Here is a 27,985-nt window from a genome sequence, read left to right on the forward strand (position 1 = left end):
GCCTCTGATGCCTCTGATGGTGGGGTTAATGAGTTAATCCCGGCGGAGATTAGCTGGGGAAGTCCTTTCCCTTGAAGCCCTAAAGGGTGAAGGTGATGGCTGGCTGTGTGTGTGTGTGGCAGGAAGAGACGGGAAGAGAGAGGAAGACGGGAGGTTGATATTCAGTTCTGTTGTGCTGTGTTGTGTTGTGTTGCTTAAACATTTTGCATTGGCCGGAGTTAAGGTGTTGGCATGGATCTAGGTGTATACCTAGGTGTCTTTTGGTTGTGTATCTTTTTTCTTGTACATCTTTTGGTTGTGTATCTTTTCGTTGCGATTCATTATCCTTCAGTTTGCGCTGCGCTGCCATTACTTCTACAAGTAAGGCGAGCGGGTATTTAATTCAAGTTTAGGTTTAGGCTTGGTTTAGGTTGGATGAAAGCGGATTCATGGTCGCGACATTGTCACGTTACTTCAACGTAAATTGAAGAGCAACCGTAGAGTTATTCAGGATGTGATCCTGTAGTATAATTAATTCATGGTATCATTTCCCTCTGCTGGAAGGTATCCTTGGCCTCAAATTTCCGTCCTTTTTTTATTGTTACCTCTCTCTACCCAGAACGTAGACTACTAGACTGGTGCTTTGTGAAATTCGTGCCCCTGGTGGAAAGAAAGGATGCCAACATGGATAGGAGGAAATGACATGCCAATACTTGCTTGCTTAACCTTTTCATAGGTAACATGATTTATCATCTACCTATGCTAGAGGTAGAGATGACCTTTGGTCTATCTGTGAAAACACGAACAAAGAAAGAGTAACCGGAAGTGTCGTCTGCTGACAGGTTCATAACCGAACCGATGGTATTATTTGTGTCTAATTATCACCAGAGGTGCTACCTGCGATCATTTTTACCTTACCCAGAACCCAAGACCCAGAACTCGTAATGGAAAACAGTGACGCCAATTCGGATAGGAGGAGGAATTGACATGCTGAGAGTTGATAAACCTTGTTCCCATAACATCATGATTGATTAGGTAGGTAGAACCAGGACCTGGGACTTGTGAAATCTTAAACAGCAACGAGCAACGGAAATCACCATGCGGAATTCAAATACTCGTTGCCAAACCAGACCCATGGTATCATTCATTCCCCTGTATCCCTATCCTATCCGAAATCCTTTTTACCCAACCCAGAACCTAAAAGCCCTTTTGAACATGATAGAACATCCCAACCCAACCCGGACCCATCCCTTGACACTATTCCTTGCCATCAACATTCAACCCCTCCACCTTCTTCTGCACCTCATCAAGCTCATCCACCACATCCATTTTATCCTGCTCCTCTCCCTTCTGCTGATTCTCCTTCCGCATACCCCTCAACTCCTCCAACGTCGGAACCACCAACCCCCCCTCCCCTTCCTCATTCCTCCTATACCACCCCAACAAATTCCTCATATCCTCCCCCGTCATCTCCCCCATCTCTTCCCACCCATAAGCGTCACTAACAGTCTTAATCCACTCCATCCTCCTCTTCCCCTCCTTTTGGTCAGGCGCCACTTTTCGTAACTCCTTCCTAAGCTCACCCATCTTCTCAATCGCCCTCCCCGCATTTTTAGGTAAAGCCTTGGCTATCATCTTTCTAATGGTACTAGCCAAGCGCGGACCTTTCCCGTTGGTCGATACCATGATTTGTAAGGGACCGTCACGGTGCACAGACCCGAAATAGAAGTCACATTCCGAGGGCACGTCGGCGATGTTTGCGGGGATTTTGAGCTCGTGGGCGAGCTTGTAAATGGATGAGGAGGCGACAGGGTCGTCGATGGCGGTTAGGACGAGGGAGTATTGCTCGCCATTGGGGTTGGAGGGGGAGGTCAGGTCGGTGGGCTGGAAGGTGCGGGGGATCCAGGTTATTGAGGAGGGAAACTGGGTGAGGCGGTGGGAGACTTCGGGGTGTAAGGGGGAGGGAGCGATGAGGGTGATGAGGGCGTCGGCTGAGAGGAGGTGGACTAGGCGTGTGGCGGCGACCTGGAGTTTTCATCTGTTAGTTTGCTGTGATGGAGCAGGGAGGAGGAGGAGGAGGAAGAGAAGGAGGAGGAAGAGAAGGAGGAGGAAGAGAAGGAGGAGGAAGAGGAGGAGGAGGAAGAGAAGGAGGAGGAAGAGAAGGAGGAGGACGGAGTTGTTGACGAGCGCAGACCAGACCATTGCGGCGCGTAGTCATAGGTAGAGGTAGAGAAGGAAGGGAACAAGAGGATATCATGGGCAGGGAAAACATACCTCACCACCGCCCACCAGCAGTACTCGTTTGCCCTTGATCTGCCATGCGATCATCAGACTCCCGCCCGTCTGGATCTCGGGGAAGTTGTCTGGGTTGGTGTCTGCTCGGCCGGTCGTCATTGTGCCTGTCTGTGTCTCTTGATGTTCTCGCTGTTATGGTGTTTGTTTTGTGTGCGCCAGCGCTGATCGTTAGTCGTTCGTCAATTCGTTATGCGGTGGTAAGCCCTCGACAAGAAAATAATTGGGAGAAAAAGGATCGAGTTTGCGAAAGAAATAAAGGCAGCATTTGTTGGGTAGTAAAAAGCAAAGTATGACTGATAATAAGGCTGATAATGGAGATTCTGTCGCTGACGTGCTTGTGCTGATGACATGAAAATGGAGGGTGACCCCTGTGGTTACAGAGGGGCGATTGCGGGAGGTGTGGAGAGGGGAGGGCGGGATCGGAGGATGAATGGGTACTCCCGTCGTGGTGGTAGCTTGGTAAGACAGGGGGTACAGAGCTAACAATTAACAGTGCAGTAGGAAGCGGACATCTCGAGGTCGGCATCGCTGTGACCGAGCCCCGGGCCGTTCTGGTAACATCGGGTTTGTTGATATCGGATGTCGGGACATTTCAAGATACATGGTCGACATACTCTCGATTGAATCATCATCCCTGGCCTTTATCAAAATCCCAGAATGCAGAACCCCCGATATCCCAAGCTCCCATGCCCGACTTGACCATCAACGTCGAAATTGTTAGTGATTAGTGATTGTGATAGCTTGTGTAGCACCCAAAAATAGCGGGTTCAGGCTGCAGCTCAACCTAAGGTAACACTGCTTGAGCTGCGCCTATCCTCCACCGCCGCTGCCGAACCAATAACGAAGCACGAACTGTGCAACCTTGACCCAACAACGAGAACCACGACCAACTTCCCTTCCCTCGTCCGACCATCCGACCACCAACAAAACAATGGCGGCCACCTTTTCGACTGCAGCATAACCTCTCTCTCTCCATCTACACCACCACAATCAACCGACAACGACATGTCTGGGCGCAAGCTCGGAGGTGGGCGCATCTTGGGCAACGGCAAGGGCCTCGCCCCGCCCGCACCAGCGTCATCATCACCGTCACCCTCACCTTTAACCACCAATGCCGCCATCCATCGCGCCGTCAGTCCATTTGCGCCCTCCGACAGCAGCACCGTCTCCTTTGTCTCGCCAAACTCAACCCGCGACTCCATCTCTCCGTCCTCATCCGTCCCTCTTCCCGACATCCCGCAAGACCTCGTCTCCAATGTCAGCTTGGCCGTCGGTCCCTCCAATGGCGGCGGCCCATCCGGCACCGGCGTCAGCGCCAACGACAACCGACGACTCGTATGCCCGATTTGTGAAGAAGAAATGGTCACCTTGTTACAGTTAAACAGACACATCGACGACGTCCACCAAGAACTCCCTGAAGAGACGCAAGATGAAGTCAAGAGCTGGTTCGACAAACAAGTCCGCAAAGCGAAAAAGTTCCAGCCCTTGAATATCATCAACCAAACCCTGCGCGGGCTCGACGTTTTCGAATCGAACGAGACACAACCTGTCGTTGCGACTGTCGCCAGTACCAGTACTAGTGCTGCTGCTGCACCCGGACGAACAGCAGAAAAGGCGGTAGACCCGGAGGAACTGGTTACACGACATCACTGGCAGAAACCGACTGGAAATGACCCCTGCACGGATCCGACATGCACGAGGAAATTGGGTCCGTTTAGTGGACTGGTTAATTGTCGACACTGCGGAAGGCTGTTCTGCGAGGAACATACCATGTACCAGATGAAACTTAGCAGATCGGCCAACCACGAACCGGTGCGAGGGATATGGTGTCGGGTTTGCGAGACGTGTTACAAGAGTCGGGAGGGGTATAATGATCACCAGGGCGCCGTGAGGGATCACATGGCGGCGTTCAAGGCGATACGAGCAAAGAGGGTGGATAGACATAAACTGGAGGTGCAGAGGCTGGAAAAGAGGTTGACCAAGTTGACGAGGTTGTTGGCTGAGATGCCACCGGATGATGGGCCGGGACTACTTGGCTTGACGGGACAAAAGAGTCAAAGGAAGATGATTGAGCAGAGCGTGGTCAACTGGGAAGAGGATGGGGCGGTTACGAATTGCCCGTTTTGCAAGCAGGAGTTTAGGAGTTGGACGTTTAGGAGACATCATTGTCGGATATGTGGACGGGTGGTTTGCGCTGATCCGGAGACGGCGTGTTCGACCGAGGTTGGGTTGGATGTTGCGCATCGTGAGTCGTCCGTCGGGTTTTCACAACGATTCTTACTGACAGACCTCTTAGCAACGATAAACACCGAAAAGCCACCCAGAACCGGAACCACTACAACGCTCGACATCCGCATGTGCCGCGACTGCAAATCCACCATCTTCTCCCACCGCGACTTCGCCGCTTCGATAGCACACAAACCACCAGACCAACGCGCCTACGAGACCTTGCGACAGTTTGAGCGTGGAATCCGGATGTTGATGCCCTCTTTCCAGAAAGCGCTTTTGGCTCTCCAGCCTCCGAACGAAAACGATTATCGACAGGATAAACCGCCACCACAGCCGACATCTGCACAAGTTCAAGAAGCAGCCAAGATCCGAAAAAGATTGACGGACGCCTTTGCGAAATACGATCTTGCAGCCAAGAGACTAAGGAATATGAAAACCGATAGCCCGACGCAGATAAAATTGCAGCAGTCAGTGTATGCAGCAGCATCATCTTTCTTACACGCCAACCTCATCCCTCTGAAATCGGTGCCGAGGGTTCTGAGGAGTAATAGCATGCAACATCAACATCGCCGATTACTTAATGGGTCAACATCCGCTCTTTCGCCCTTACGAAACGGGGAGTCCGCCTTCTCCCAAGACGCAGAAACATCAAGCAATGCTGGGGTAAGCGAAGCCAGCGTCATTCAGTCAGAACTGGACATTGAAGAGAAAGAGGCCAAGGAGAGATTGGTGGTATTGGAGGAACAAATGTTTATGGTGCAAGAGATGTTGAAGAGCGCGAGAGCGCAGAGGAGGTTTGAGGAGGTTAGTGCGTTGAATAGGAATGTGGAAGAGCTGGAGGCTGAGATTGAGAGGGCTAAAGAGGGAGTTAGAGGTGTTGAGGAGAGGATGGGCAGTCTGTATATTGCTGGGTAATGGGATATCGAGTAGAGGTATCGTTATGGGTCTGGTTAGCATGGCGTAGGAGTTTGGGGGCTTGGAAGCATTGGGTATTGTTAGTTGGAAATATGAATGAGTGTTATGGCAGCCCGAGGTTTCTCTCGTGGTGTTTCAGGTGCATGTCGTCCGGATAATGGGGTTTGCGATACTAACGATACATTCGGGCCCATGACACCTTTGGCGATATTTATTGGTCGACGTCTGGTACAAAGTGTTCACGGGTCATGGCGCGGCAATGGCCAACAAGAGGTATCAACACTTTTAGTTGAACGATTAACATTACTTCTTAGAACTGAATCCCGACCACTACGAACTGGGTATAACATCCCCTCTTTTTCTCATCCCCGACATTACCTCCACCAACAATCGCCAACAACCACTGCCGATCTTACTCCTCATCCTCGCTATCCGAGTCAGAATCACTGTCGCTATCCGACTCACATCCGCAGTCGCTATCGCTATCGCTGTCAGAATCCGAAGCACTCTCACTCTCCACCTCCTCAACACCCTCCTCCTCCTTTTCAGCATCCCCTCCCTTGGTCTTCTCTAGGTTGGAAGCCCCCTCAGAGTTACTCTCCCCATTAACCAAATCCAGCGCAAACGGCGGCGCCACCCCCTCAAACCCCCGCACCTCCTCCGTCATAGCCAACCCCTTCCACGCACTAAACTCCTCAGCAGTATGCAACGCGCCCTCAAGATCAATCTTCATGTGTCCGAACCCGAGTCTGTGGTACGCAAACTTTTTCTGGTTGGCAGTCTCGGGCTCTTCCTCTTGCTCAGCATTTGGGGCCGCAGTGTCAGGAGAGTCGGGGGTGTCGGGAGTGTCAGGCGAGTCGGTCTCAGCGCCAGAAGCGATCGTATCGCCTGTTGCCCAACCCAGTCTCAACACCTTTGTCTTGCCTTGAGATTTCCATTCCTGAAGGTTGGCGGCACATTTACTAATTGACAGGCACCCTTCGCAGAGGAAAGTGTAGGTCAAGAAAGTGGAGTTGATGCTGGTTGCGGATTCGATGGTGCGGATCTTGAAGGCGAGATCTTTGCCGGTGGAGGTGGCCTGCTGACCGGCGGTGGTTGAGGCGGCGTCACCAGTAGAAGCGACGGTCTCGGTGAAAGAAGAAAAGGCGAGATTGCCGAAACCGTCGGTTTGGATACCAAGAAAGAGAGGGAGGTGAGAGGCGGTTAGCTTGGAAGAAATGGAAATTCCTCCCCAGCCTGCTCCTCTGCCCAAACCGGTGGTGGAGTTGAGCGGGAAGGAGAGTTGGGCGATGAAATCTGTTGCGTCGTTTTGGACTTCTTCTTCAGCGGAAGAGGAAGAGCCGAGGAGGGAATCGGTGGGATCGGTGGAACCAGTGGCAGAAGCGGAAGGTAAGCTGGATAAAGCAAGCGCAAAGGAGAATTGGGAAGTAGCGTCGTGGAAACGTTGGAAGGTAATGCCTGTTGCTTGGTCGATGTAGGGGGTGGAAGAGCGGTGGAGCATTGGGATATGCTTTTTCGCTTCGGCCGCATTTCGCTTGGAGACAGTGTTGGTGTTGGTATTGTTGTAAGCCTCAACAGGCACATAAGTATGGTTAGTATACAGCGTCTGAGGCTCCGGGGCCTTAGTGCTGTGGCCAGGGACTTCGCCGCCGGGGATGGAGTTGACGGAGTTTGAGTCGACAGAGTTGCGGGCCTTGAGATGCTCGGGAAGCTGGAAATGGGTGCCGTGGCCGGGGACGTGGTTGCTGACGGGAGTGGCAGAGACATGGGTTTTGAAACCGCCGGGGTTGGTCGGCGCGGCGAGGGCGGAGCCGGCGACGGCGAGGAGGAGGGCGGCTTTTGTTAGGAGGGACATCTTGATGGTTGCTGTCTGTCTGTATGTTTGTCCAAAGAATGACGGCAGTTGGCTGTTATTTTCGAAAGAGTGACTGGGGTTGGATTGTTGCTCGCTGGTCTGAACTCTGAAAGAAGGACTGCAGTTGGATTTTCTGCTCAACACCACCGTTGCTGACTGACTGAAACAGACAAGACCAAACTCGTTCGGAAGATGGACGATGACACAACTTTAAAGGGAAAACGACTTCAAACGACATTAGGGAGGCGTACCAGCCCAGTGGTAACAATCTGCATCGGCGCCAGCGGCATCCCGTCCAAACGGCACTTGTCATGAAAGCGCACTTCTAAAAATGGCCGATCTCAATCACCAGGGGGTCAAGATAAGATGATCGCAATGACTTGGCGACACCAACAACCACAGCAAGCGATTCTCGCCTCGAGGGAGCGCTACAGCAAAAGCAAAGTTGACAGGCTGCAATGAGAATAATTCCTCGATTAATTGTAAGTACGTCATGTTCGCTCACTTGCTGGCGAGTCAATCCTCACATGTTTACCAGGCTAATACCACTGGACTAACAGCCCACTGCACTAACAACACTAACAAGCCTAGGGCAGGGCATCACGGGCCGCTAACGGGCTCACCACAGGGGCACAAAGGATTGACGGGATTCAGGGCAATACACAGATCCCATGATGGTCTCCCGAGACACTCGACAATATGATTTCACCTCCTGTTTGTCTCATCCTGAGGGTGATTTGATGAATTCTTAAAGTCCCTGATCCATTTGGCTCGACGATCATCGCTAGCATTTTAAAGCTGGATTATGGAAGCCAGCGTGCCGTGAGCCGATTCATCATTTCAACATCGCTGACAACAGACCGGACTCCGCATGGTCATATGTCTAGTGCCACTGTCTCACATAACCCAGCAGCACATCACGAGTAATCAACACCGGTATGGACACTCGACTTTATCCCCCCCCCCCCTTTTGGTGGGCGCCACTCTAGGATTGCTCGATGGATCAAAACCAGACACCCTTTCCATTCGGCATTGCCATGGAGAAAGAAGAGACGGGAAGTTCCGCATCGGCCAACACTCAGTCACTCTTCCCCATCACGGCATTACCGTCACCGATCAACCACGGCAGCCTGAGGCACTCAAACTTAACGACTTCCCTTCATCCCCAACTCGTCTCAACTTGAGGAAGATTGGACTTGGCTAGTACGCTCCAGCTCGATTCCCCTTTTGTTAGGAAAAGAACGGCTACCTCAAAATACTCGTGCCGATAACCAATTCATCAGCACGACAACAACGATCAGCCACGATGAAACGAAAGCGATAGTACCACATCTTGCCGATAAACGGTCTATTAAACTGCCAGCTACATCTACAGTACTCCTATCATCGTACACCAGATCCCATCTCTTTACAACTCATGCAAATCGTTTTCATAATTCCACATACCTTACTCTCCCAGCCAAGACTCAACTCTCACCCCATCAACACCTCAACACAACTACCCCCCATACATCAACCACTACCCAGACACTTAACCCCACCTAGCACTAGAGCTAGTAGTATTAGTAGTCTGCGTAGCCACCGTCATCCTAGCATTAGCATTCGGATTAACTCCACTCCCCGGCGGCAGCCCGGTACCGCCCACAGGTCCATTACCAACAGCAGCAGCTCCAGGCCTCAAACCAGCCGGCACCACCGGTTTCAACGGCAATCTAGGCGGCGTCAACCTTTTCTGCTTAGTCGTCGTCCCATTGTTACCAGGTCCATAACCAGGCATACCAACCGGCAATGGCCCCTGCGCCGTCGGCATAGGCATAGGAGGGTCAACAGGATACGGCCAACGCTGAGAGACGGAAGACTGTCTATCAGCAGCAGTGGGAGTCATCACGTCTGCAAGCCACTTGGAGACACCGCGCTTCTCGGTACCTGCCACGGAAGGGGTGGGTGGGTGGCCGGCGAGCATGGCGTAGGCTTTTTCGTCGATGTAATGGTCTGCGTGCTGACCTTGCATGTTATTGACAGGAACGCCGTTGTTGGAAGCGTAAGCGGCGCGCACCATGTCGTTTATCATCTCGCTGTTGGTTTTGGAATCTCTAGCAGCGGCTGCGGCAGCGGCGTTGACATTGGCGGAGGGGTTGTTGTTGTTGGGCCAAGCGGGGTGGGTGAAAGTGATGGGCGGGACGTTACCACCTGGCATGTCGCCACCCTTTTCGTCGGCGAGACGGGTGCCGTAGGTGGAGGTCTGGCGACGACGACGCCAGCGCATGAAGAGGAAGGCTAAGCCGGCTAGGAGGGCGATGAAGCCTTAGGTGAATGTTAGTACTGGACGTCTTCAATGGAGTGGTTGATGCGAGGGATTGTGGGAGGGGAAGGGATATGGCAGGGAAAGAGAAAGTGAAACGGGGAGTGAAAAGAAGAAGGGAAAGGGGGAGGGGATGGCGAAGGTCGGGCGGAATGCCAAGGGAAATGGCAAAGACAACGGGAACAGCAAAGAACGACATACCCAAAACACCAAGAACAATTCCAGCAGTAGCCCCCCCACTCATCTTCTTCGGCACCGGCACCGGCACCAATGTCTGCTGAGTCTGCCCCTGCGTATCAGCCTGCGGCTGACCATCGATAGCACCGATTACATTACTCGGGCTAGCCGTTGCCTCAGAACCAGGAGCAAGCGTCAAGTTCGGCAGCGCAGTAGCATCATCAGAGGCGGACTCAACAGGCGCCAACGCATCCGTCGGCTCTGAACCTGAAGTGCCAGTGGCAGCAGGTCCGGAGGTGATCGTTGCGGAAGAACCACCATCAACAGTAGTAGCAGCCGCGCCACCAGTAGCAGTGGCTGTTGGCTCTGCAGTTCCGGTACCGGTCTCCTCTTCTTCGCCCTCCCCTTCTTCTTCCTCCTCTTCAGAACCAGAGTCACTGCTTACGCTGGAGACAGATTCTGCATCATCCTCTTCTTCTTCCTCCTCTTCGGGCACTGGCAGTGTAGTCTCGCCGGCAGCGGGGGCATTGACCAGATCCGGAGGGGCGATGGTGGGAACTTCTGCTCCGGCGGCTGCTTCTGCTGATGCGACTAGGCCACTGTGTTTACCGAGGATTTCACGCTTGCTGATACGGCGGGCGCTGATGCGGGCGGGGCGAGAGCTGGCACCATCGCCGAGGCGCTTGGGACCCTTGGAAGTGAGGTTAGGCGGGTTGGTAGGCTGCGGAGGTCTGGCGGCGTCGGAGTCGGAGGCTGAGTCAATGGAGTTGGAATCCAGCGAATCGAGGGAGTTGTCATCCGACAGAGAGTTATCAGAAAGCGAGTCAACAGAGTTATCGTCAGAAGTATTGGGATCGAGAAGGTTCTGTCTAGCCTCGAGACCGAGAGAGCGACGAGTAGCACGCTGGGCATGCTGGCCGGTAGTCAAACGGTTGCGGAACTTTTGCGTAAGAGTAGGAGGGTTGGTGGGAGCCAAAGTTGGACGAGGACTGGGACGAGCTTCGTTGGCGGAGGAGTTGCCGTCGCTGGGACTGTTGAGACTATCGAGACTATTGTCAGATAGACCGCTGTCCACGCTGTTATCATCGGAAGTATCAACCGCCTGACGAGCGGCAATAGCACGACGAGCACGAGTCTTCTGTGTGCGAGTAGAACGCTTCAAAGGTCTGGCCTCATCGGCTGAAGACTCGCCGCCGCTGTCGAGTGAGTCATTAACGCTGATGCTATCGGCCGAGTCACTGTCCAGTGCCTGACGAGCGTCAAGAGCACGACGGTGCTTGGCCGCCAGACGAGCACGGGTCTTGGAGCTGAGGTTGGGCCGTTTTGTGGTGGACGTAGGCAAAGGACGGGCTTCATCAGCTGAGGAGTCAGCGCTCAAGCTGTCAAGGGAGTTGGAGAGAGAGTTGCCGTCGCTGAGGGAGTTGTTGTCGTCGGAGGTGTTAGGGTCGAGGAGATTCTGTCTGGCTTCGATAGAGCGACGAGTAACTCGGGCATGGGAACCAGCTGTCAGACTTTGATGAGTCTTTGCGGCGCCGTTGAGCTGAGGGGGGTTGGTGGTTTGGGGTGGTGGTTGTTGACGACCAGCATCGGAGTCTGAGAGTGAGTCGAGACTGTTGTCGTCGCTGAGGGAGTTGTCGTCACTCAGTGAGTTGAGGCTGTTGGCATCATCGCTCAAGGAGTCATCACTGGTGTCGAGGGCTTGTCTCTTTGTTGCTTCGACCCAGGCACGGGTGGCTTCCGCTCGGGCAAAGGTCCGCCGGCGGAGAGTGGGAGCTGTGGCTCTCATTGTGAGGCTTTTTGTGGGGTTGTATGGATTCGGCCGGCCGATATGATGGACTCGAAAGGAGAGACGAAGACGGGAATGAAACGAAATCGAAGTGAGTGGAACGAAAATGTGGTGAACTACTTCATTGATGATGGACGAAAAGAAGGTAAACAACGAACACAACAAACAACAATTCGCAGACCGGCTGCACTCCTCCTGTTAGTAAGGTAGGAGAAAGAGAATGAAGGTGAAGGGAAGGCGAAGGAAATGAAAAAGGTGAGAAAGAGAAGAGAAACAGCGGACGAATGGGTTTTCTTTCAAGCAACACCCACGAGATGATATCAACATGCTATCATGCATCATCTAGGGGCTTTGACGTTCACTGGCGTACTGTACGGACATCGCCAAGTACCTGCCCCTATCACAGCGTCAGCACGTGCCCTAGCCGCCATGTCCCTCGCTGTGGCGTCCCATCGATTCCCTTGTTGACTCGGTACGACAGCAACCATTCTGTAACAGACAACGGTCATGGTGAGACCTGCCAAGCATGGGATTCCTGACAACCGCCAAGATTCCCATCCACTCAATGAAATGGTGTTTTGGCCGCAAGGTTCAAGACCTCGAAGAGAGCAACCAGAAACGAAGGGGTTGTAACAAGCCCCTGTCTTTGCGGGGATTGGTCCCTGTCATGGGCCGCTATGGTCGCGCTCGGGTACTAACACTATCCCCTGTCAACAATGCCCCGGACATGCTACCGAGCGCCCATAGCAGACGAACGCTATGACAAGCTTTGGAGATGAACACGATGAAAAGCTTCGACAAAAGCTTGGTAAGAGGGCACACGATCAATTTCCCTTTTCTGATGTTCGGACGAGACGGGAATAACACCAGACGTATGACGAACTTTCCTCCTTTTTTGTGACATTATGAGGAAGGAATGCGACGTCGTCAAGATTGCGAATGTTCCCCCGCATCTCCATTTTGTTTTGAGGCTAAAGGAGGGTATAGGGAAGACACGTCCTACCTACCTTACCTATCTTTCACTGTTCACCCGGAGTGTGATGAGCGTTACTTGTTTGTTGAACACTCGGTTGTTGCCGAGATACCCGATCCTTCTTTCTTGGTGTATCTGGAGAGTGAGATACTTTGCTTTCCCTTATTAGATCGAATCCTTACTCCTTCAATAATCCTGCTTCCTGTCTGCAAAGTGCGTCCGGAGAAAAGTCAAGTCCTGATCGGCAATTCGGCACCTTTTCTCGACTGGAACGCACAACCCGAACCCAGAGAGCCTCAACACGCACCATGTTCCAGGTGTGACGATATGGCTGAACTTGAACTCTGGTTCATCCAATTCCAGCAATCCATCAAAAACGGTATAGCCGCCCAGAAGTCATCCCAAAACTGCCAAGTGGATCACACCATGTGTCAGGCAAGCCGCCTCATCCCCAGCTCTGGCGTTGCAGGGTGCCATCTGCAGCCATTCACAGCCATGCGCACTGACACAAGTAAACAATACCCCTTTTCTTTGGCAGCCCCTGAAGGGGCCCACTTTCAACCTTCAACAACCTCTCTTCGTCTGTCTCACCTTGACGCATTCGGCCCAAATCCCCGGGTTTTTTTCCTCTATCAAGTCCAAAAACTTGGTTAAGATGTATTATAGCGAGATCCATGCCTGCGCAAGACTTAGCGCTCAGTTTCAACCATGGGATACCCCCTTGTATCCGTTTCGACTGCATTGAGAGTAGAGTCCTTCCTAGCACACCATTACCACGACATCCCTATCACCACCATAAGCAACCAGTTCCTCCACACAAAAGTGCTGATACCCGGCATCGCGTGCAGAGACTTCACTGCTTGGCAAAGTCTTGACTTGATCTTGGCAGGTGTCAGTTTATGTTTTGGAAAAAAAACCAAACAAGTGGGAACGACAGAGAAGAGATTGGTGGGATGAACCGAAGAGTTCTGGGATGGCCCTCTTGGATGTCGGCCAAGCGGATGAGACCTTCTTGGCGATGGATCAGATATAAAAGATGTATAAATGCGGGTGATCGACGGCATCTACTTGGATTGACCTGTTTACTTTCCATTGCTTCATCACAGACATCATCATCATCATCATCATCACAGGCTTCTTTCGCTTCAACTTTGCCTTCTCTTCTGTTTCTTTCTTTTCGGTGGCTGGCCCCGACATTCATTCTCCAATACCTTATCTACTACTACCATTCTTTTTGAAAAGGTTCCGAGTTCGCTCGCTGGATATTACCTCAAGCCTTTCACTCATTCACTCATAAGCCATAAACACAAACACAAACACAAAAAACATCACAATCATTCAAGATGAAGTTCCAAGCTAGCCTCATCCTGGCCATCCAGGTCTTGTCCGTTGCGGCTCTTCCCCATCCCAAGGGACCTAAGGAGATCGTAGTCGCCGCCTCTTCAACCACAGTCGTAGCATCCGCAACCGCCACCTCCGCCGTTGCTTCGGCCACTGCCACCGCTGGTGCTGGAGCTGGAGCCGGTGCCGGAGCAGGCAAGGAAGAAGAAGAAGAGAAGGACGAGAACGAAGTCGAGCAAACCGCCAAGTTCAACACCGTCGTCACTCTTGGCGGAGGTGACATCAAGACCGATACTCTTTTCCCTGCTGGCGTAAGTCATCCCCTTCACCCATATGTGTCATCAACAACCCACCCAGTCAGTGGCTAACGAGAACCGAAAACAGACAAACGGCATCTTCGAAGTCGAGTTCCAAAACCCCACCGCCCGCCAACTCCGCGTAACAGAAAACAAGACCCCCACCACCGCTCCCCCAGGCTTCAAAGCCATCGAGCCCGTCTCCTACAAGGTCGAAATGGGCGGTGGATCTTCCAAGGGCCTCACCTTGTCCAAAATCGATTACATCCGCAACGCCGACTCGACCGTTGATATCAGCCAGGCTAAGCTGGGAAAGCTCTGCACGGAGACCAATAGTTTTGTTATTGGTGATGGTATCGGCGAGTCGGAGTTTGAGGCGGATGAGAATGAGTTGGCTACCAAGGTGGTGGATTTGGTGGGTGAGTGGGCGGTTTTCGTACCTGATGGTGCGGCGGCTGCGCCTGCGGCGGGTGTGGGTGCGGGTGCGGGTGAGAAGGAGGAGGTTGTTGCGGACCCGGCTGCTGGGGCTGGTGATGCGGCTGGTGGTGTTGCTGCGGGTTGTGGACCAGGAACTACTTGCAGGACACTAGTTGATGGACTTTTGTCTTTGATTGATGGTGCTGCTAGTACTCAGGCTGCCAAGGCCTAGGTCTAAGGGACGGTGACTGGTCTCGAGGTCTCTGGACTGATGGTAGGGGTATTGTACGTTATTACTGGGTGTGTTTGTGGGTTGGTGAATGCTTGGGTGACTGGAGGGAGGTAGTTGAATCAACGTTGATGTCTGTGAATCTGTTGTTTCCCTTTGCTGAGGTCCTTTCCTGAGTCTAGAAATGTATTGTTGCAACGTCACTAGTTGTATTCACCTGCCTCTCGTCTGCTCGACATCATCTTTCCTGCCGACTTTGACCTTGCTTCCAATGTTCAGTCACTGGGATGACACGATACACACCCTCGACCTACAATGAGCCATGTCTATGTCAAATATAGTATGAAAATACCTAATGAGTCAAGCTGTCCCTTCAAGGATAGTATAAGAAGAGCCACGTATTCCATAAAAATAACAGCAGGTTGCCCGTCAATTCATTTCGGATGCCGGATATGGGCCAAATTTCGATGTGTAGAGGTAACACAAATGGGCAACGTGTTTGATAATTCCACAAAAAATACACGTCACCTTGTCTATTCTCAGCTTATTCGGTACACCAGCAACTTTGTCACGTCGAGTCTTTGCGACCAAATGGAAGTTTCTTGAACTATTCTGTCCTCCAGGATGAAATATTTCGTCCGTTTGCGAAGGGATCCCCTGTGGATATCGACCCTATCACATCCCCTTCCCATTCACTTCTAGATTGACTTCCCAGTGCACCTCACCGACTTCCCATCTGATCTTTTGTCTGGCAATGGAAGGATTATGGAAGTCCGTGGAAGAATCAGTTCACTGCTTCTCCCAAAGGTACCACGCCCTCGGTAAACGGGCAGGTGCCAGCGACGAAACTGGACCGTGCCGCTGGCTCAACATCGTCCGACCGGGCAGTCTGCCGGGCCGGACGACTCTATCGGACGCGCCATATAGCGGCGCTAGTTAATTGGTCCACAACCGACACACACCACACTGACACAGTCCACACAAACCTCCCCCCCGCCCCCCAGTGCCCCCATTGCCGCCCCTGCGTCGAGGCCCACGGTGTCACCATTCCGGTCTCCCATCCTCTACCAGGACTGGTTGAATTCCAAGTGTCGTGAGGTCGACTTGGGCCTGAGGTGGATCAAATCACCCAACAGGACCACGGTGAAAGGCTTGTTAATCGGCAATACCTGCGCATATGCCAGTATTGAGTCAATCAGGAGCCTTTCAGAGGGCGAGCGGAAGGAGTCGTTAGCAAAGAGGTTCCTGGAGACTTGTACCGACATGCGGCGGTATCTCAAGGACAAGACCTTACCTGAAGGCGCTAAGCAGCCTTTTTTTGAGCTGCAAGAACTGCTGATGGCTGGACTGGTCTGGAATGGCGAAAACTTTACGGAGAAAGGGAATGGATGATAGGTAGAGGTACATTTGGCGTATGGGGACTGGGCTGTTGGCTGCTGTCTGGGTGGTCAACAAGGGAGTGGTTGTTGGGTTTGATATCAGTCTTCATCAAGATTGAGGAACAAGGCTAGAACTCGCAACAGAAAATGAAAAGAATAGCCCCCAAATGTATTTGTTCCTGTCGTGACATCATGTTTGCTCAATGTTGGATGTGCTTTCCATGTGAAGCTCTGAACTTCATCACAGAAGGCAGTCGAGACCGAGGACCATCCATTCCACTTGATCATGTGAGTAGTACATTCGAACCGTTCCCTCCTTGTTTTCCTCTCAGGGACTTTTCGGCTTCACATCTGGTCTTTAGCCCGTCCCCGTCTCCAGTCGCAACAGTGACTCCCTTCACAGCTACCAGCGCAATCGCCGCCCAGATGCTTGCCGCTTTTCGGGCTTCCTCAGCACTAGGAGGCCAGCGAGCTGGTCAGTATACGGGACCATTGGGGAACAGATCGCGGCGGTGGAGGAGGGAGAAGGAGACGGGAAGAAGGCGGTAGGAAAGCCTACGACTAGAGGTACCTACGACCGCGGAAACTGGTCCGACGTGTCCAGTTGCCATCGACGACGGCTACACCGTTTACACACCGTGGCCTGATGTGCTTTGCTAGGCTCCCCATCCTTCCGATATCCTCATATCCTTCACTCCCGTCAGTTTCCTTGCTGTTGAGGTAGTTTGCGCAGCCGTCCAGTCTGCCAGGCTTGCTTCCGACCCAATTCAGACGGAATTTGTACAGGTTTCCTCTCAGCCTTTCCACTTCCCAAGTTAGCAAATTGCTGTTTCTGTTCAATTCACTCCATGACGCAACATTTTCCAACATCTTTCCGTCCAACTCCCACTTCTCATGATGTTGCTACTATTTATATCACTCCAGCATTTACTCTGTCTGCAATAGCTCGTCTTCAATCGTCTCACCCTCTTCAGTCCGATTTTCACCTTTCATCCAGACCCAAAAGCCACAAATGAAAAAGCAGCAATGGACCGCGGTTGCGAACTTCAGGTCTACGTCGATACCAAAGAGCGATCCGAGGCCAGCTTTGAGATGCTTAAGCCTTCAGCTCGTCCCTTCGCTTGGAGCCCACGCCTCACCCTTGTCCAAACAGTAAGAGGAAATACAAGAGCTAGCAGCCAGAATCCCCGTATCCTCTCCTGCTGCGTTTCAGAACTCGTGGCAGGGTCAATGCTACGACCCCTTCCAGGGGCTCTGATGCTATTTCAGCGACTATGTTGCGGTTTCTCTTCTCATAGTTGCGAGGGTGCTCAAGGCGCTCAGGGCCGGAAATACAAGCGGTAGAGCTGTTGGGAACTTGGGGCCGGGGCCGTAGGATCAGCCAGCTTTAGGTTTGTTGATGTTGTCGCTGTGCTTCCATTTTCAGGATGATGAGATCTACCAACTTCGATCTTCTATTGCTTTGCGCGTACTTCATTGCTGCTCTCGGATTTTCGAGACCGGAGCCAGTAATAGTAGTGCTCGTATAGGATTCCCTCCAGCCCCGACTCATTGGTTAGGGCTCCTGTATAGGTACGACATTAGCGGAAGAGGTCTCATATGTCGTGGATGCTACTATAGGGGGTTTGCGTGCGGCGTTTATACCATCTGCCCAAAATTAGGGGCATGTGGATGCCTGTGGCGAAGGCAATGCTAAAGCAGATTGCGCTAATGAAAGATGGATCGTGGCGGTGTCGGACATTATACTTGGTCTATTCGAGAGGTGGACAAAGGAGGTAGACTAAGGTACCATCCATCGTATTGAAAGACTCTGCATCAGGTTTTACATAGGTGAAGATTAGATGTTCATTCTGTCAAGGAGTGAAGCAACCTCCTGCTTTCTCTGTAGAGGTATTTGGCGGACCACCACGTTTCCTCCCGTAGAATGTGGGCGCTTAACGCGGCGGTGCGTGCGCATGTCGTCCTCGTCGTCATTGTTGTTAAGGTTTGTATTCCTTCTACTTTTGTAGAAGGCCTCTCAGTTTTATTCCTTCGATGGCTGCGATATTCTTAGGGTTACGTACCGTCTATGGTAGGAGTGGCTATTCCGCTGTAGCAAACAGAAATAAACAGGTATTAAGCTCGAAGCCATATTTCTGCAGTAGAGGTATACTTTAAGTGAAGGGCGAGATGAGGGCATTTGTTGCTGTTCGGAGGCGGGGGAAAGGAGCTGTTATAACCGGTTGGACAGTGGAATGTTGTCGTTGTGCCTTCCTTCTCGATATAAGCTCGTTGCTGGTACCTCTGCTCTAGGCCAACGACTTTCATCCCGTCCTTCATCGGTCCGGCGGCAGACATGTTACCTTCTGCCTGGCCATCGACCTACCTGCCAGTGAAGTGTATTCCATTCAGCCCTGTCAGCCGTTTACGTTTGCCTTAGGTTGCAGGGCTGAACTTTCACCCGTTTCCAACTTTTCGTAATAACCAGCACACCCCATTTGACCTTCTCGCGTCGCGTCGAAAAACCCAGCGTAAAATATTCCGACTTCTATTAAGATAATCGTTCAAATGTCCCCATCAGAACATCAACTTCCCCCTCAATTTTCTCTCAAGGAGGTCAAAAGCGCCCACTCTTCTCGTCGTATATACGTCTTCACCACGAAATATCACTTCAAACTGCTAACCAAATTCTTTGCTGGCTGCAGCTTACCTTCTTTCACACTCACCTCACCCTCAGCTGCTCCCACGATGTCTGCTCTTGCCCCTGCCCAAGAAGATTACAACCAAGCCAAGGAAAGACTTCGGCTCGCCCTCCTCTTTGCTATCGCAGAGGACATCACCAGCGTCGCGCCCAATCTCCTCGACAGACGGGCCCTGTCAGACGCATACTAGAACACAAAGCGCGAAGTTTTCCGTCGCCATTTTGAGGAGGAAGGACTCGGCTGCCCCGGTGCCCTGTCGCACGGCACGGTGTCATGGGAGACAGCCACGCTGATGTGGAACTGGTACTGCAAGGAGAGCAAGGCGGCGCGACTTGTCTGTCCAACTGAACCTCTCAAAGCTGAATGTGAGGCTCTCTTGAGCGAACCAGACGAGGGATGGGCGGCTTATCTTCAAGAGAGGGCGAAGGAGGAGGAGACCAGAGAGGCTCAGCTTGCACAGATACGGGCAAGCCGTCCTCAGATCAAGCAGGAGGACGAAGACGAGGAGATGCCCCTGGTTGGTATCGCCAATCTTGCGCCCAACCAAGCCCCTGCAGAGCCTGTCAATGTTGCGGCGGCAGAGAACATCAAACCAGCCGCAGACTTTGTTGAGCCCAGAGACAACCAGGGCGCGCCAAAGCCCTTGAGCTACCAGGACCTTCTCGGCTTCAAGTACTCCGAGAACGGCCTTTCTCTCCAATGGTTGTTCGTTCCAACCTTCCAACCCGGTTACCGCTACCACGTCCTTGTCGGCGGCACCATGGTCCAAGGCGAGTCGAACAAGTCCAGCGAGCACGAGGCCCAGGAGGAAGTTGCCTTCAAGGCGCTGAAGAGAGCGGAGCTTTGGGTCTCTGCTGGCAACGGTCAAAATGCCCGAGCCTTACAACCTCTCGACTACACCAACCGCCCAGAGCTCGTCCGTGCTTGCATGGAGGGCTTTGAGCTGGGCTCTCGCATGGCTCTTCAGGATCGTCAGGAGTAAACCGCCGTTGGGCTTGGCCGCTACCTACTCTCTGAGAAGTGTTTTGGTCTCTTCTTGCCCGTGGGATAGCGATAGACTGCAGGTTATCAGGTGTCTACTTGCCAGGCGCAGACTTGCGTTGTTGATGGTGGAGGATTGAAAGAGTCTGGCAATAGGCTGCGCTCGGCGCTGCTTAAAGCCAAGATTACATAGTCTTGTATTGGGATTGGGAGTTTTTATTGCATCTGTTTGGCATGTTTTGTGCCCTTTCGGAATCTGGAGTTACCGGGCGTTTGGTTTGTTGTGATGGGAGTCACTCGGTAGTGCAACACGATACCCTTTGAAGACACTCTCACTAAACGTGTCAATGAGATAGGAGAGACAGTTCTTTCGTACCTGAAGCTTCGAAATAAGCATAAAAGCATTGCATACGAGACAGTGAGGGAGTGTCTCAGTGTAGTTGAAGTGGTAGAGAGGTGGATCTAAAAATGAGGCGACGAAGAGATCAACTAATCCATGCCTTGAGGACCTACCTGTATGAATAATTGCATCAACGTATGAGTTGTAAACATCTGTTAACTGGCATCACCGCTCTTGTTCGTGTCGATATCTTAACTCGAAGAATGTGGCTGTCGAAATGAGCGTGGTAAAAATGGACAAAAGTACGAGAGTGGCGATGAAGTCGCAGTCTTGAAAGAAAGAATGAAGATAAGGAGGCGGGGCTTCTTCAATTGCAGCACGTTGGAGAAGGGCAGGTATCACGTACTGCCAATGAAACATAGACTCTTGTGGTTGTTGTTGTTGTTGTTATTTTTAACGTCTACTTCCGCCTCCCGTAGTGCATGAGACGTGCCACATCGGTGAATCTAGCATACAAAAATAGGAGCATTGCCCTAACTGTCCACCAAACCCTTTAATCCGAGGGCAAACCGAGGCCTATTGCCAGTGTAAATCATGTGTTGCCCAAACATAGACTCGTGTGTGACGAACCGTTACAAGCACAGGAGGATTATCGCTGGGATAGAACAATAGAGTAACAGTGTAGTAGCCAAAAGGTACTGATAGATTGTGATAGCTATTGCTTGCTGAAGAACCCGGTATAACGAAGGCCGGGAGGCCTTCTTATATACTGGTCTTCAACCCCGTCCCGTGGTCCCGAAAGCCCGGGACATCGGGTCCGTCCCGTGGTCCCGTAGACTCGGGACCCCGGGTCCTATCTGATTGGTCAATCTATCTAGCTTAAATGAGGCTCAACGATTGGATCGTAACATTGTGGTGGAAATACGGGATATGCAGGATCCTGCCTGCAGGTGCAGAATCCCTGATGGCACGAGGGGGTTGCATGTTGTTGATGCAGGCGTTGTCTGGGCCGACGGTTGCCGTGCGGAGGAGCGCTTGCTCGACACACCAAGGAAGTCACTGGCACAGATACTAATATGGAAGGAGCCCTTACTGATAAGAGAGAGGAGTATGTAGTCTAGCGATGGAAAGAACGAAGCTTCTCCATTCACAACAGAAGGAAGCCATACACACAAGGAAAGCCCCTGCCTACATCCAAGGTATAGTAGCCTGACAAGGAAGGAAGAGTGGCTACAAGCATTTCTGTACGTATCCTGGCCTTTTCAGGCCCATAAATATGTTTTGTTGACCTCATCTTCCACTTCATCACGTCTTACATTCTATTTCGGCAGTTGGTATCTCTACGCACTCAATTCCTCCCAATTTTCTGCCTGTCCACGAGGACTGCATCCGGCATCCCTATGGGCGTACTATGTTTTACCACTTCAAGTCCACAGACTCGCCTATGTCACCAACACAAGCCATAAACCCCTTGAACACTGTCATAAGACTGTTTTTTCTTCCCTTCACTTGCCCTCTCTACGTCTACCTTTCGCAAAATACCTCCTTACGTCCGTCCACGATCAATGTCGAGCTCAACCAACAACCACGTTCGTTCACTGGCGGTTCATCAGTTTGTATTTTCCACGCGACCAAAACGGCCGGGTGAGATCTGGAGTTACGAAAACGCGAGTAGGTGTCTTGACCCTAGAAAGTACGCTGACAACTGTTGTTGTGGAATGAAGGAACAAATGGAAATGACGAGCATATGGCTGACACACATGGTTCCGTACTTAGTAGTCGGGCCTCCCTCGATCAATCCAGCGCCCTCGAACAATCCAGCGCCCCCGTACGTTCCACCGCCCCCGTACGTTCCGAATCACGGACTCGATGACCGCACTATCCAAGCCATCCTATTACTAGACATACCCAAGCAAGTTGGATGGTGTCTGGATGATGATACAAACTTGTTAGTGCACGATTATCCAGAAGAATTTTTGTTGCGCATATGGAAAAGGTCGGCCTCAGTTTGGCGTAATGAGAGGGACAGTGACGAGAACGAGAAAGCTGGTACCTCCCTCCGTGACAAGTTTGAAGATGCCATGACCCAGATTAATGCGATGACGCAAATTTGGCTGTTTTTGGATGGAGATAATTGGAAATACAAGATCAAAAGCGATCCGGAAAATTTCATAATATATATAAAGAGGAGGGAGGCCGTCGGTTGATCACAAGGGAGAAGAGGATGATGAGGAAAGGGAAGAAAACACCGAGGAGGACGGGGAAGAGACGGTGAGTAGGTACATGGAGCGGGTGGATGACGAGCAGTTCATAGAGCGGCTCGATAAGGCAATTAAGCGGTTGAAGGTGGAGATTGAGCAGAGGGAGGAGTACGGTACCTAAAGAGATGGAAGAGTAACTAGGTCAAGGGAAGGGAAGCGGAAGTGCGAGGAGGAATCTACGTGAGATTACCGATCCTGCTCTCGAGCTCTTGACTTGAGGAATCAGGCGACTCTAGAATGGAAACACCGCTGCGGAACACAAGCAGAGCTCGTCTTTGTGCTCCGAGGTTAAACGTGGAGATTAATGACAGGGAGGACTTCTATATTCCTGTTCCAACACTTCCGAGGTCCGAAGCTCATGAAGTCAGAGTTCAAACTACAAAGCGGAGGTAATGCCGAGAGACAACAAAAAGATAGACGGGTTATAGTTTTAGCGAAGAGCAAAGTAAGTACCGATTGAGGTATGGTTTCCCCTTGATTCTTTTGGCGTAGCTGTTCCAAGTGATCATATGTAGCTCGACTTTCAGAATACAATGTTCCCTTCACTCGCCAGTCCATATTTATCTGGTACGCTATAGGTATCTTGGCCATCTAGGTACATACCTCGCGCTACAGTAAGGTAGGTTAGTGGACCTCCTCGCGGCGAACCAACTGGTACACTGGGTAGGTATACCAACAGACCCGTCGTTGATCTTCTTCTCGACACAACACAACCTCGGCCCGGGATCAATGTCACTGGCGCTTGGTGACAACACGTTGCAGTCCCAGTTGTGCGGAAGGAGACAATGATGGTTGGGAAGCTGCCTTAGGTAAAGTGCCAACAAAAGGTTCATTATTTCGTCGTAGAGGACGATTACAGTGTCCTGGGCTTATTTGCTGTTGGGTTTAGACACAGTTTCATCACAAAGACCATTATCCCCACTTCATCAACAGCAGTGACGATGGTGTTCAATGGCGATGGTGTTGGCGATGGTAACTCCTTCTCTTTGTTTGAAGTCTGGCACAAACTGCGAGTGACAATGGGTTTTGCAACGGACGAGGCGAGGCCCTCTGGACGTACGAGGAGAGACCTTCAATTTATCGGCAATGTTTTGGAGATATAAGATGCAAGCGATGACATGACATTCTAGAGATAATTGACCAGAGCAGCACGCTTCACATCTTGATTGACACTCTTCAAGAATCATCGCTACCTGTACTGACAACCCAAACTCCCACCACATTCATCCTCCTGATCTTTTCCAATTCACAATGGCCGGCCACCCAAACATTCCCTCACCGCATTTGGTGCCGGGTGGACGGCAGAGTCCCAGTCACCTCAAGGTATCCGGACAACCTATGACAATGTCAAAGCATGGTACACCAAAACCCAGGCCGAACCAAATGAGATCCCGGATATTACGGGCCCTAACACCTTTGAGAACTAAGTACGAAGATAACTGGTTCCTGGACAAGTCTTATCGGCCTAAGCTCTTGAACTTTTTCACGAAGTTTCGACGGCACTTCTCTTCAGAGAACTCGATTGATGACTTTAGCATTCTGAGACAGAGAGGAGGTGATGAGGTTGTGGACAAGTTGAACGCCATGTTCGACGTTATCAAGAACTCTACCGACGAAGATCCCAGGCTTTCTGAGGACTTTCTAGAGTACATCAATGGCAGAGACACCAATTTCGGCCGCGGAATGAACATGCAGAGAAACTTCATTGACAACAAATTTGAACCTGATCCAGAGCGCCCCGAAGCGGGACATTGGAAGGTGGGTACAAGCGAGTTTCTTTGCGACGGTGAGCCGGTTACGGAGACAGACTTAGGAAATGGAAACACATTTCCCGTTTGGAAGGGGTCAGTTACATGGAGGTGTCGAATTCCCAATATATAGGACCGTCCTTGCGTTCCTTGTGCTCCGCACTGAGCCACTGAGTCCTCGAGTCTATGTCCATGACATGGTCATGTTTATTCTGTTATTTCCATTCTGGTAAAGAACTCCTACATACAACACCTCACCAGGGGCATGTATCCCCTTTGCTTGGTTTTGAGAAATTCCCCTCGTGTTCCAGCTCAATTTCCTGCGTATTTCAGTCTTTACCATCTCATAGTTGCTTTGTGCCGGGCACCCCCCACACATTCACTTCTTTACCATGATCCAAATAGAGGTATCATGTGTTTCAAGCTCATAGTTCCTGCCAGATCTTATAAAGCGGCTGAAGTCAGGAGTCAAAAGAACATTATGCCATCTTTAGGATAAATGACAAGATCGCCGTACCCCATGGGGAACCGCATTTAGCCACAAGTGACTTCCCCACAAAACAATCTATCTCGCGGCACTTACATGCCGTCCCCCGTGATTTCCATATGTCCGATGCGAGAGATCTTCAATGCCAGTGCAGGCTCTGCCGAGTAATGGAGTGACATGTTGAATGAAACAGGAACAAGATGCCACGTGAGATAGATATTAGCCGCCAAAGCATTGATGGATATAGATTGCACTTCAGTTGGCCTCGGACGTTCTTCAGGTTTCCTCTCTCAACATCAGAGTGTCCAAGCGACCCCTTCAATGCTCAAAGTAGACGGGAAGTATAAAACCAGTCTCTCTTCCCATTCCTACCTAAGCTTCCTCCTCCACTCAAGCCACATCTCCATCCTCACAGCTCACAACATTCCCCCTTCACATCACCCTTACTCCCGTGCCCGTCACAATGAAGCTCACAACCATCGCCCTCCTCACCGGCTTCGCCGCCGCCAACCCCCTCCAGATCACCCCCCGCCAATCCAGCTGCCCAAAAGTGCACATCTTCGGCGCCCGCGAAACCACCGTCGCGCAAGGTTACGGCACCTCTGCCGGTCTCGTCAATAGCATCTCCTCGTCCTACCCGGGTTCAACAAAAGAAGCCATCGTGTACCCTGCCTGCGGGGGACAATCTTCCTGCGGGGGCGTTTCCTACGAAAATTCCGCATCGCAGGGGACAGCAGCGGTAGTCAAAGCCGTTACCAGCCTCAACCAACGATGTCCTGATACCAAGATCGTGCTGGTGGGGTATTCCCAGGGTGGACAGATCATGGATAATGCCCTGTGTGGAGGCGCCGGCGCTACACTGACGGGAAATGCGCTGAAGGCGGTTAAGGCGGCGATTTTCATGGGGGATCCGCATTATGTTGATGGGTTGCCGTATAATGTTGGGACGTGTAGGAATAAGGGGGTGAGTTACCACACATCCATCCGGACGGGAGATGGGGACGGGAGGGGGGTAGGAGTGGGTGAGATGATGATGCTGACGATGTTGTGTAACAAAACAGTTTGCCGCCCGGCCGAGCGGATTCCAGTGCTCCCCTGCTAGCCCGTCGATTATCCAGAGTTATTGCGACTCGACTGACCCGTACTGCTGCAATGGCAATGATGCCAACTCGCATCAGCAGTATGTGAATAAGTATGGGACGCAGGCGTTGGCGTTTGTGAAGAAGTTGGTTGATGCTGCTTGAGTTCAGGACGGGACTTGGGAACTTGGCACGGTCGGAGATAGCGGCTTGGGTGAGGCGGGAGGGTCTGACGGATCTCGGTGTTGGACATGGTGCATGGCCGCCAAACGCCGAGTTAGTTGCACAGTTGAGCGCGATGCTGTAATACGGGGTCTTGAAAGCCAAGAACGCTTTTGTCTAGCCAAAACTAGATTCTCATCCAACATTAGTTCTATGTATAAGGTGTAAATGTGTGCATGAACTAAAACTCATATGGATTAAGGCATATACCCTCCGTTCCGATCATTACTCGTATCCAATTTGCTTCATACTTCGTTCTTGTGCAACCTCACCTCACCCACCAACTTATCTCTAAAAGAGACCAAAACCCATACCAACAGCACCAACAACACCCGCAAAAACCATCATACTCGATCCACGCACACTGACAGCAGCACCCTCAACAGGCGTGCCTGAGGCAGAGACACTGGGCGTCGCGCTCACAACCGGCGATCCGGATCCAGTAGGGGCAGCAACACCAGTGGAAGTCGACGAAGGAGCAGGAACGGTGAAGGTCGACGAAGGAGCAGGAACGGTGGAGGTCGACGAAGAAGCAGGAACGGTGGAGGTCGAGTTACCCGAGTCGGAACCACCGTCCTTCTGGTCAGCAGCAATCGCAGCGTTGTACTTCTCAACGATCCAGTTGACAGTCTCGGTGGTGTAGTTGCCAAAGTAGCCCCCGTGGACGGTGCTGTCCTGGCCATTATCGCAGTAGACGTCGCCGGTATCGCACCAAGAGGCGATACGGTCAGCGAGGGGAAGGCAGGAGGTCATGTTCTCGCGGGGGAAGATCTTGATATTATGTCAATACAGCTCATTAAATAAGAAGGGAGGCTGATGAAAAAAGGGAAACTTACGCCATTGTGGGTGCTGCTGCCAAGGTTCCAGGGAGCGCCGCCATCGGTTCCGTTGACTGTGTGGCTTGGGTCACCGTAGGCAACGGCCGCGACGACTGTTGTTTGTTATGTCCCACGTCAGCTTCATTCCATGTTCATGTTTGCGCCCAACCTCAAGGGTCCACGTCTGGTTCTCAATCCTGAACTCGAAACATGAGGTGAAAATAAAGGAGAGAAGCAAACATACCAGTCTCGTTGAACACCTCCAAATACCCCTTGCTAGCCTGGTAATCATTGCCCTCTCCCGAGTTGCCGCAAAGCGAGTCCATCATGGCGTGCGCGCCTTGGGAATATCCCAGCAGGGCAACCTTGGTGTCCGGACACCTCTCATGGTAAGCGATGAGCCTCTTCTCAAAGGCAATGGCTCCCTTCTCCTCGGAATCGCTGTAGTTGGAGAAGACAGCGGGATAGTCGATGGCCTCGATGGTAGATCCGGGGATGGCCAAGGTGACTTTCCGGGCAACAACGCCCATCCGCCCGACACCCGGAGCTTCAGTAGTGCCGCGGGCGACGAGCAGATGGATGCCGGTTGCGCAGGGCTCATCACGGATGTAGTGGGAGACGGAGGCGGCGGCCTCGGCAAAGCGGGCGACGATTGTCCACATTTTGGCGGTAGGTACAGGTAGGTAATGATGTGATGTTGACGGTGACGGGGGTGTCGGTGAGAGAGTGAGTACCTGAGAGGTTCTCGTGTTGTCCCGGTCGACCGTATGAAGCTGTTGTCTTGGCGGAGTCCGTGAGTAAGGTACAACTCTTTGACGATGATGGAAAAGGGAAAGAGAAGAGAATAAAAGAAGAAGAAGAATGAAGAAGGAGGGCCGGGAGTCCAGGCGGCTGCAGATGGGAAAGGGCAAGAAAGGGTGTGGTCAGGTGGGATTGTGAGGCTTTTGGGTTGGGGGCAGGAAAGCCAGGAACAAAAAAAGCAACGACACCAGGCACCTCGACAGGGAAGCTGGGGGAAATGCCAGTGGCGCGCTATCGTGACACTAACAAGGGGAGACCGCCATCCTTTGTGGACCTGCTAAGACACTAGCCAAGAGCGCTAAGATCGTGCTAGCCGGAAAGCCCGGGGCCCCGGTCACTACAGCCACCCGTAGACCTCTCCGGGCATAAAAAACACCTCGCGGGCCTATCGCGT

The 27,985-nt window shown here is 51.9% G+C and overlaps 8 protein-coding genes across 8 annotated transcripts; 4 read left to right on the forward strand and 4 right to left on the reverse strand.

Moving 5' to 3' along the window:
- Positions 1-1,096: 1,096 nt before the first annotated feature.
- SMAC4_07291 (uncharacterized protein) lies at positions 1,097-2,512 on the reverse strand. Its single transcript, XM_066090603.1, has 2 exons — positions 2,254-2,512; positions 1,097-2,004 (listed from the first exon to the last, which is right to left on the reverse strand). The coding sequence occupies exons 1-2, from the start codon at positions 2,371-2,373 to the stop codon at positions 1,237-1,239; spliced, it is 888 nt and encodes a 295-aa protein (XP_065946667.1). The 5' UTR covers positions 2,374-2,512; the 3' UTR covers positions 1,097-1,236.
- Positions 2,513-3,192: 680 nt separating this feature from the next.
- SMAC4_07290 (uncharacterized protein) lies at positions 3,193-5,514 on the forward strand. Its single transcript, XM_066090602.1, has 2 exons — positions 3,193-4,519; positions 4,571-5,514. The coding sequence occupies exons 1-2, from the start codon at positions 3,280-3,282 to the stop codon at positions 5,416-5,418; spliced, it is 2,088 nt and encodes a 695-aa protein (XP_065946668.1). The 5' UTR covers positions 3,193-3,279; the 3' UTR covers positions 5,419-5,514.
- Positions 5,515-5,589: 75 nt separating this feature from the next.
- SMAC4_07289 (uncharacterized protein) lies at positions 5,590-7,515 on the reverse strand. The gene has a single exon (XM_003347866.2). The coding sequence runs from the start codon at positions 7,271-7,273 to the stop codon at positions 5,831-5,833; it is 1,443 nt and encodes a 480-aa protein (XP_003347914.1). The 5' UTR covers positions 7,274-7,515; the 3' UTR covers positions 5,590-5,830.
- Positions 7,516-8,235: 720 nt separating this feature from the next.
- SMAC4_07288 (uncharacterized protein) lies at positions 8,236-11,538 on the reverse strand (the record flags this gene model as incomplete). Its single annotated transcript, XM_003347865.2, has 2 exons — positions 8,236-9,577; positions 9,777-11,538. The coding sequence occupies 2 exons, from the start codon at positions 11,536-11,538 to the stop codon at positions 8,805-8,807; spliced, it is 2,535 nt and encodes an 844-aa protein (XP_003347913.1). The 3' UTR covers positions 8,236-8,804.
- A 2,316-nt stretch (positions 11,539-13,854) lies between these two features.
- SMAC4_07287 (uncharacterized protein) lies at positions 13,855-14,922 on the forward strand (the record flags this gene model as incomplete). Its single annotated transcript, XM_003347864.2, has 2 exons — positions 13,855-14,163; positions 14,237-14,922. 2 exons carry the CDS (start codon positions 13,855-13,857, stop codon positions 14,795-14,797), a joined length of 870 nt encoding a protein of 289 aa, XP_003347912.1. The 3' UTR covers positions 14,798-14,922.
- A 3,978-nt stretch (positions 14,923-18,900) lies between these two features.
- Positions 18,901-19,836, forward strand: SMAC4_07286 (uncharacterized protein; the record flags this gene model as incomplete). Its single annotated transcript, XM_003347863.1, has 2 exons — positions 18,901-18,996; positions 19,054-19,836. 2 exons carry the CDS (start codon positions 18,901-18,903, stop codon positions 19,834-19,836), a joined length of 879 nt encoding a protein of 292 aa, XP_003347911.1.
- Positions 19,837-23,687: 3,851 nt separating this feature from the next.
- Positions 23,688-25,921, forward strand: SMAC4_07285 (uncharacterized protein; the record flags this gene model as incomplete). The annotated part of the gene is made up of 4 exons (XM_003347862.2): positions 23,688-23,759; positions 23,865-24,194; positions 25,087-25,635; positions 25,733-25,921. The coding sequence occupies 4 exons, from the start codon at positions 23,688-23,690 to the stop codon at positions 25,913-25,915; spliced, it is 1,134 nt and encodes a 377-aa protein (XP_003347910.1). The 3' UTR covers positions 25,916-25,921.
- A 142-nt stretch (positions 25,922-26,063) lies between these two features.
- SMAC4_07284 (uncharacterized protein) lies at positions 26,064-27,843 on the reverse strand. The gene is made up of 3 exons (XM_066090601.1): positions 27,035-27,843; positions 26,809-26,903; positions 26,064-26,743 (listed from the first exon to the last, which is right to left on the reverse strand). Exons 1-3 carry the CDS (start codon positions 27,450-27,452, stop codon positions 26,264-26,266), a joined length of 993 nt encoding a protein of 330 aa, XP_065946669.1. The 5' UTR covers positions 27,453-27,843; the 3' UTR covers positions 26,064-26,263.
- Positions 27,844-27,985: the final 142 nt, after the last annotated feature.

Source organism: Sordaria macrospora, chromosome 3, assembly GCF_033870435.1.
Source record: "Sordaria macrospora chromosome 3, complete sequence".
Classification (NCBI taxonomy): domain Eukaryota; kingdom Fungi; phylum Ascomycota; class Sordariomycetes; order Sordariales; family Sordariaceae; genus Sordaria; species Sordaria macrospora.

Coding starts and splice junctions, on each gene's coding strand:
- SMAC4_07291 (XM_066090603.1), bottom strand. CDS start 2,373: ATGACGACCGGCCGAGCAGACACCAACCCAGACAACTTCCCCGAGATC. Junction 2,005..2,253: donor TGCTGGTGGGCGGTGGTGAG/GTATGTTTTCCC, acceptor TGAAAACTCCAG/GTCGCCGCCACACGCCTAGT.
- SMAC4_07290 (XM_066090602.1), top strand. CDS start 3,280: ATGTCTGGGCGCAAGCTCGGAGGTGGGCGCATCTTGGGCAACGGCAAG. Junction 4,520..4,570: donor TGGGTTGGATGTTGCGCATC/GTGAGTCGTCCG, acceptor CAGACCTCTTAG/CAACGATAAACACCGAAAAG.
- SMAC4_07289 (XM_003347866.2), bottom strand. CDS start 7,273: ATGTCCCTCCTAACAAAAGCCGCCCTCCTCCTCGCCGTCGCCGGCTCC.
- SMAC4_07284 (XM_066090601.1), bottom strand. CDS start 27,452: ATGTGGACAATCGTCGCCCGCTTTGCCGAGGCCGCCGCCTCCGTCTCC. Junction 26,904..27,034: donor GGAGGTGTTCAACGAGACTG/GTATGTTTGCTT, acceptor AACAAACAACAG/TCGTCGCGGCCGTTGCCTAC. Junction 26,744..26,808: donor GCAGCAGCACCCACAATGGC/GTAAGTTTCCCT, acceptor CATAATATCAAG/ATCTTCCCCCGCGAGAACAT.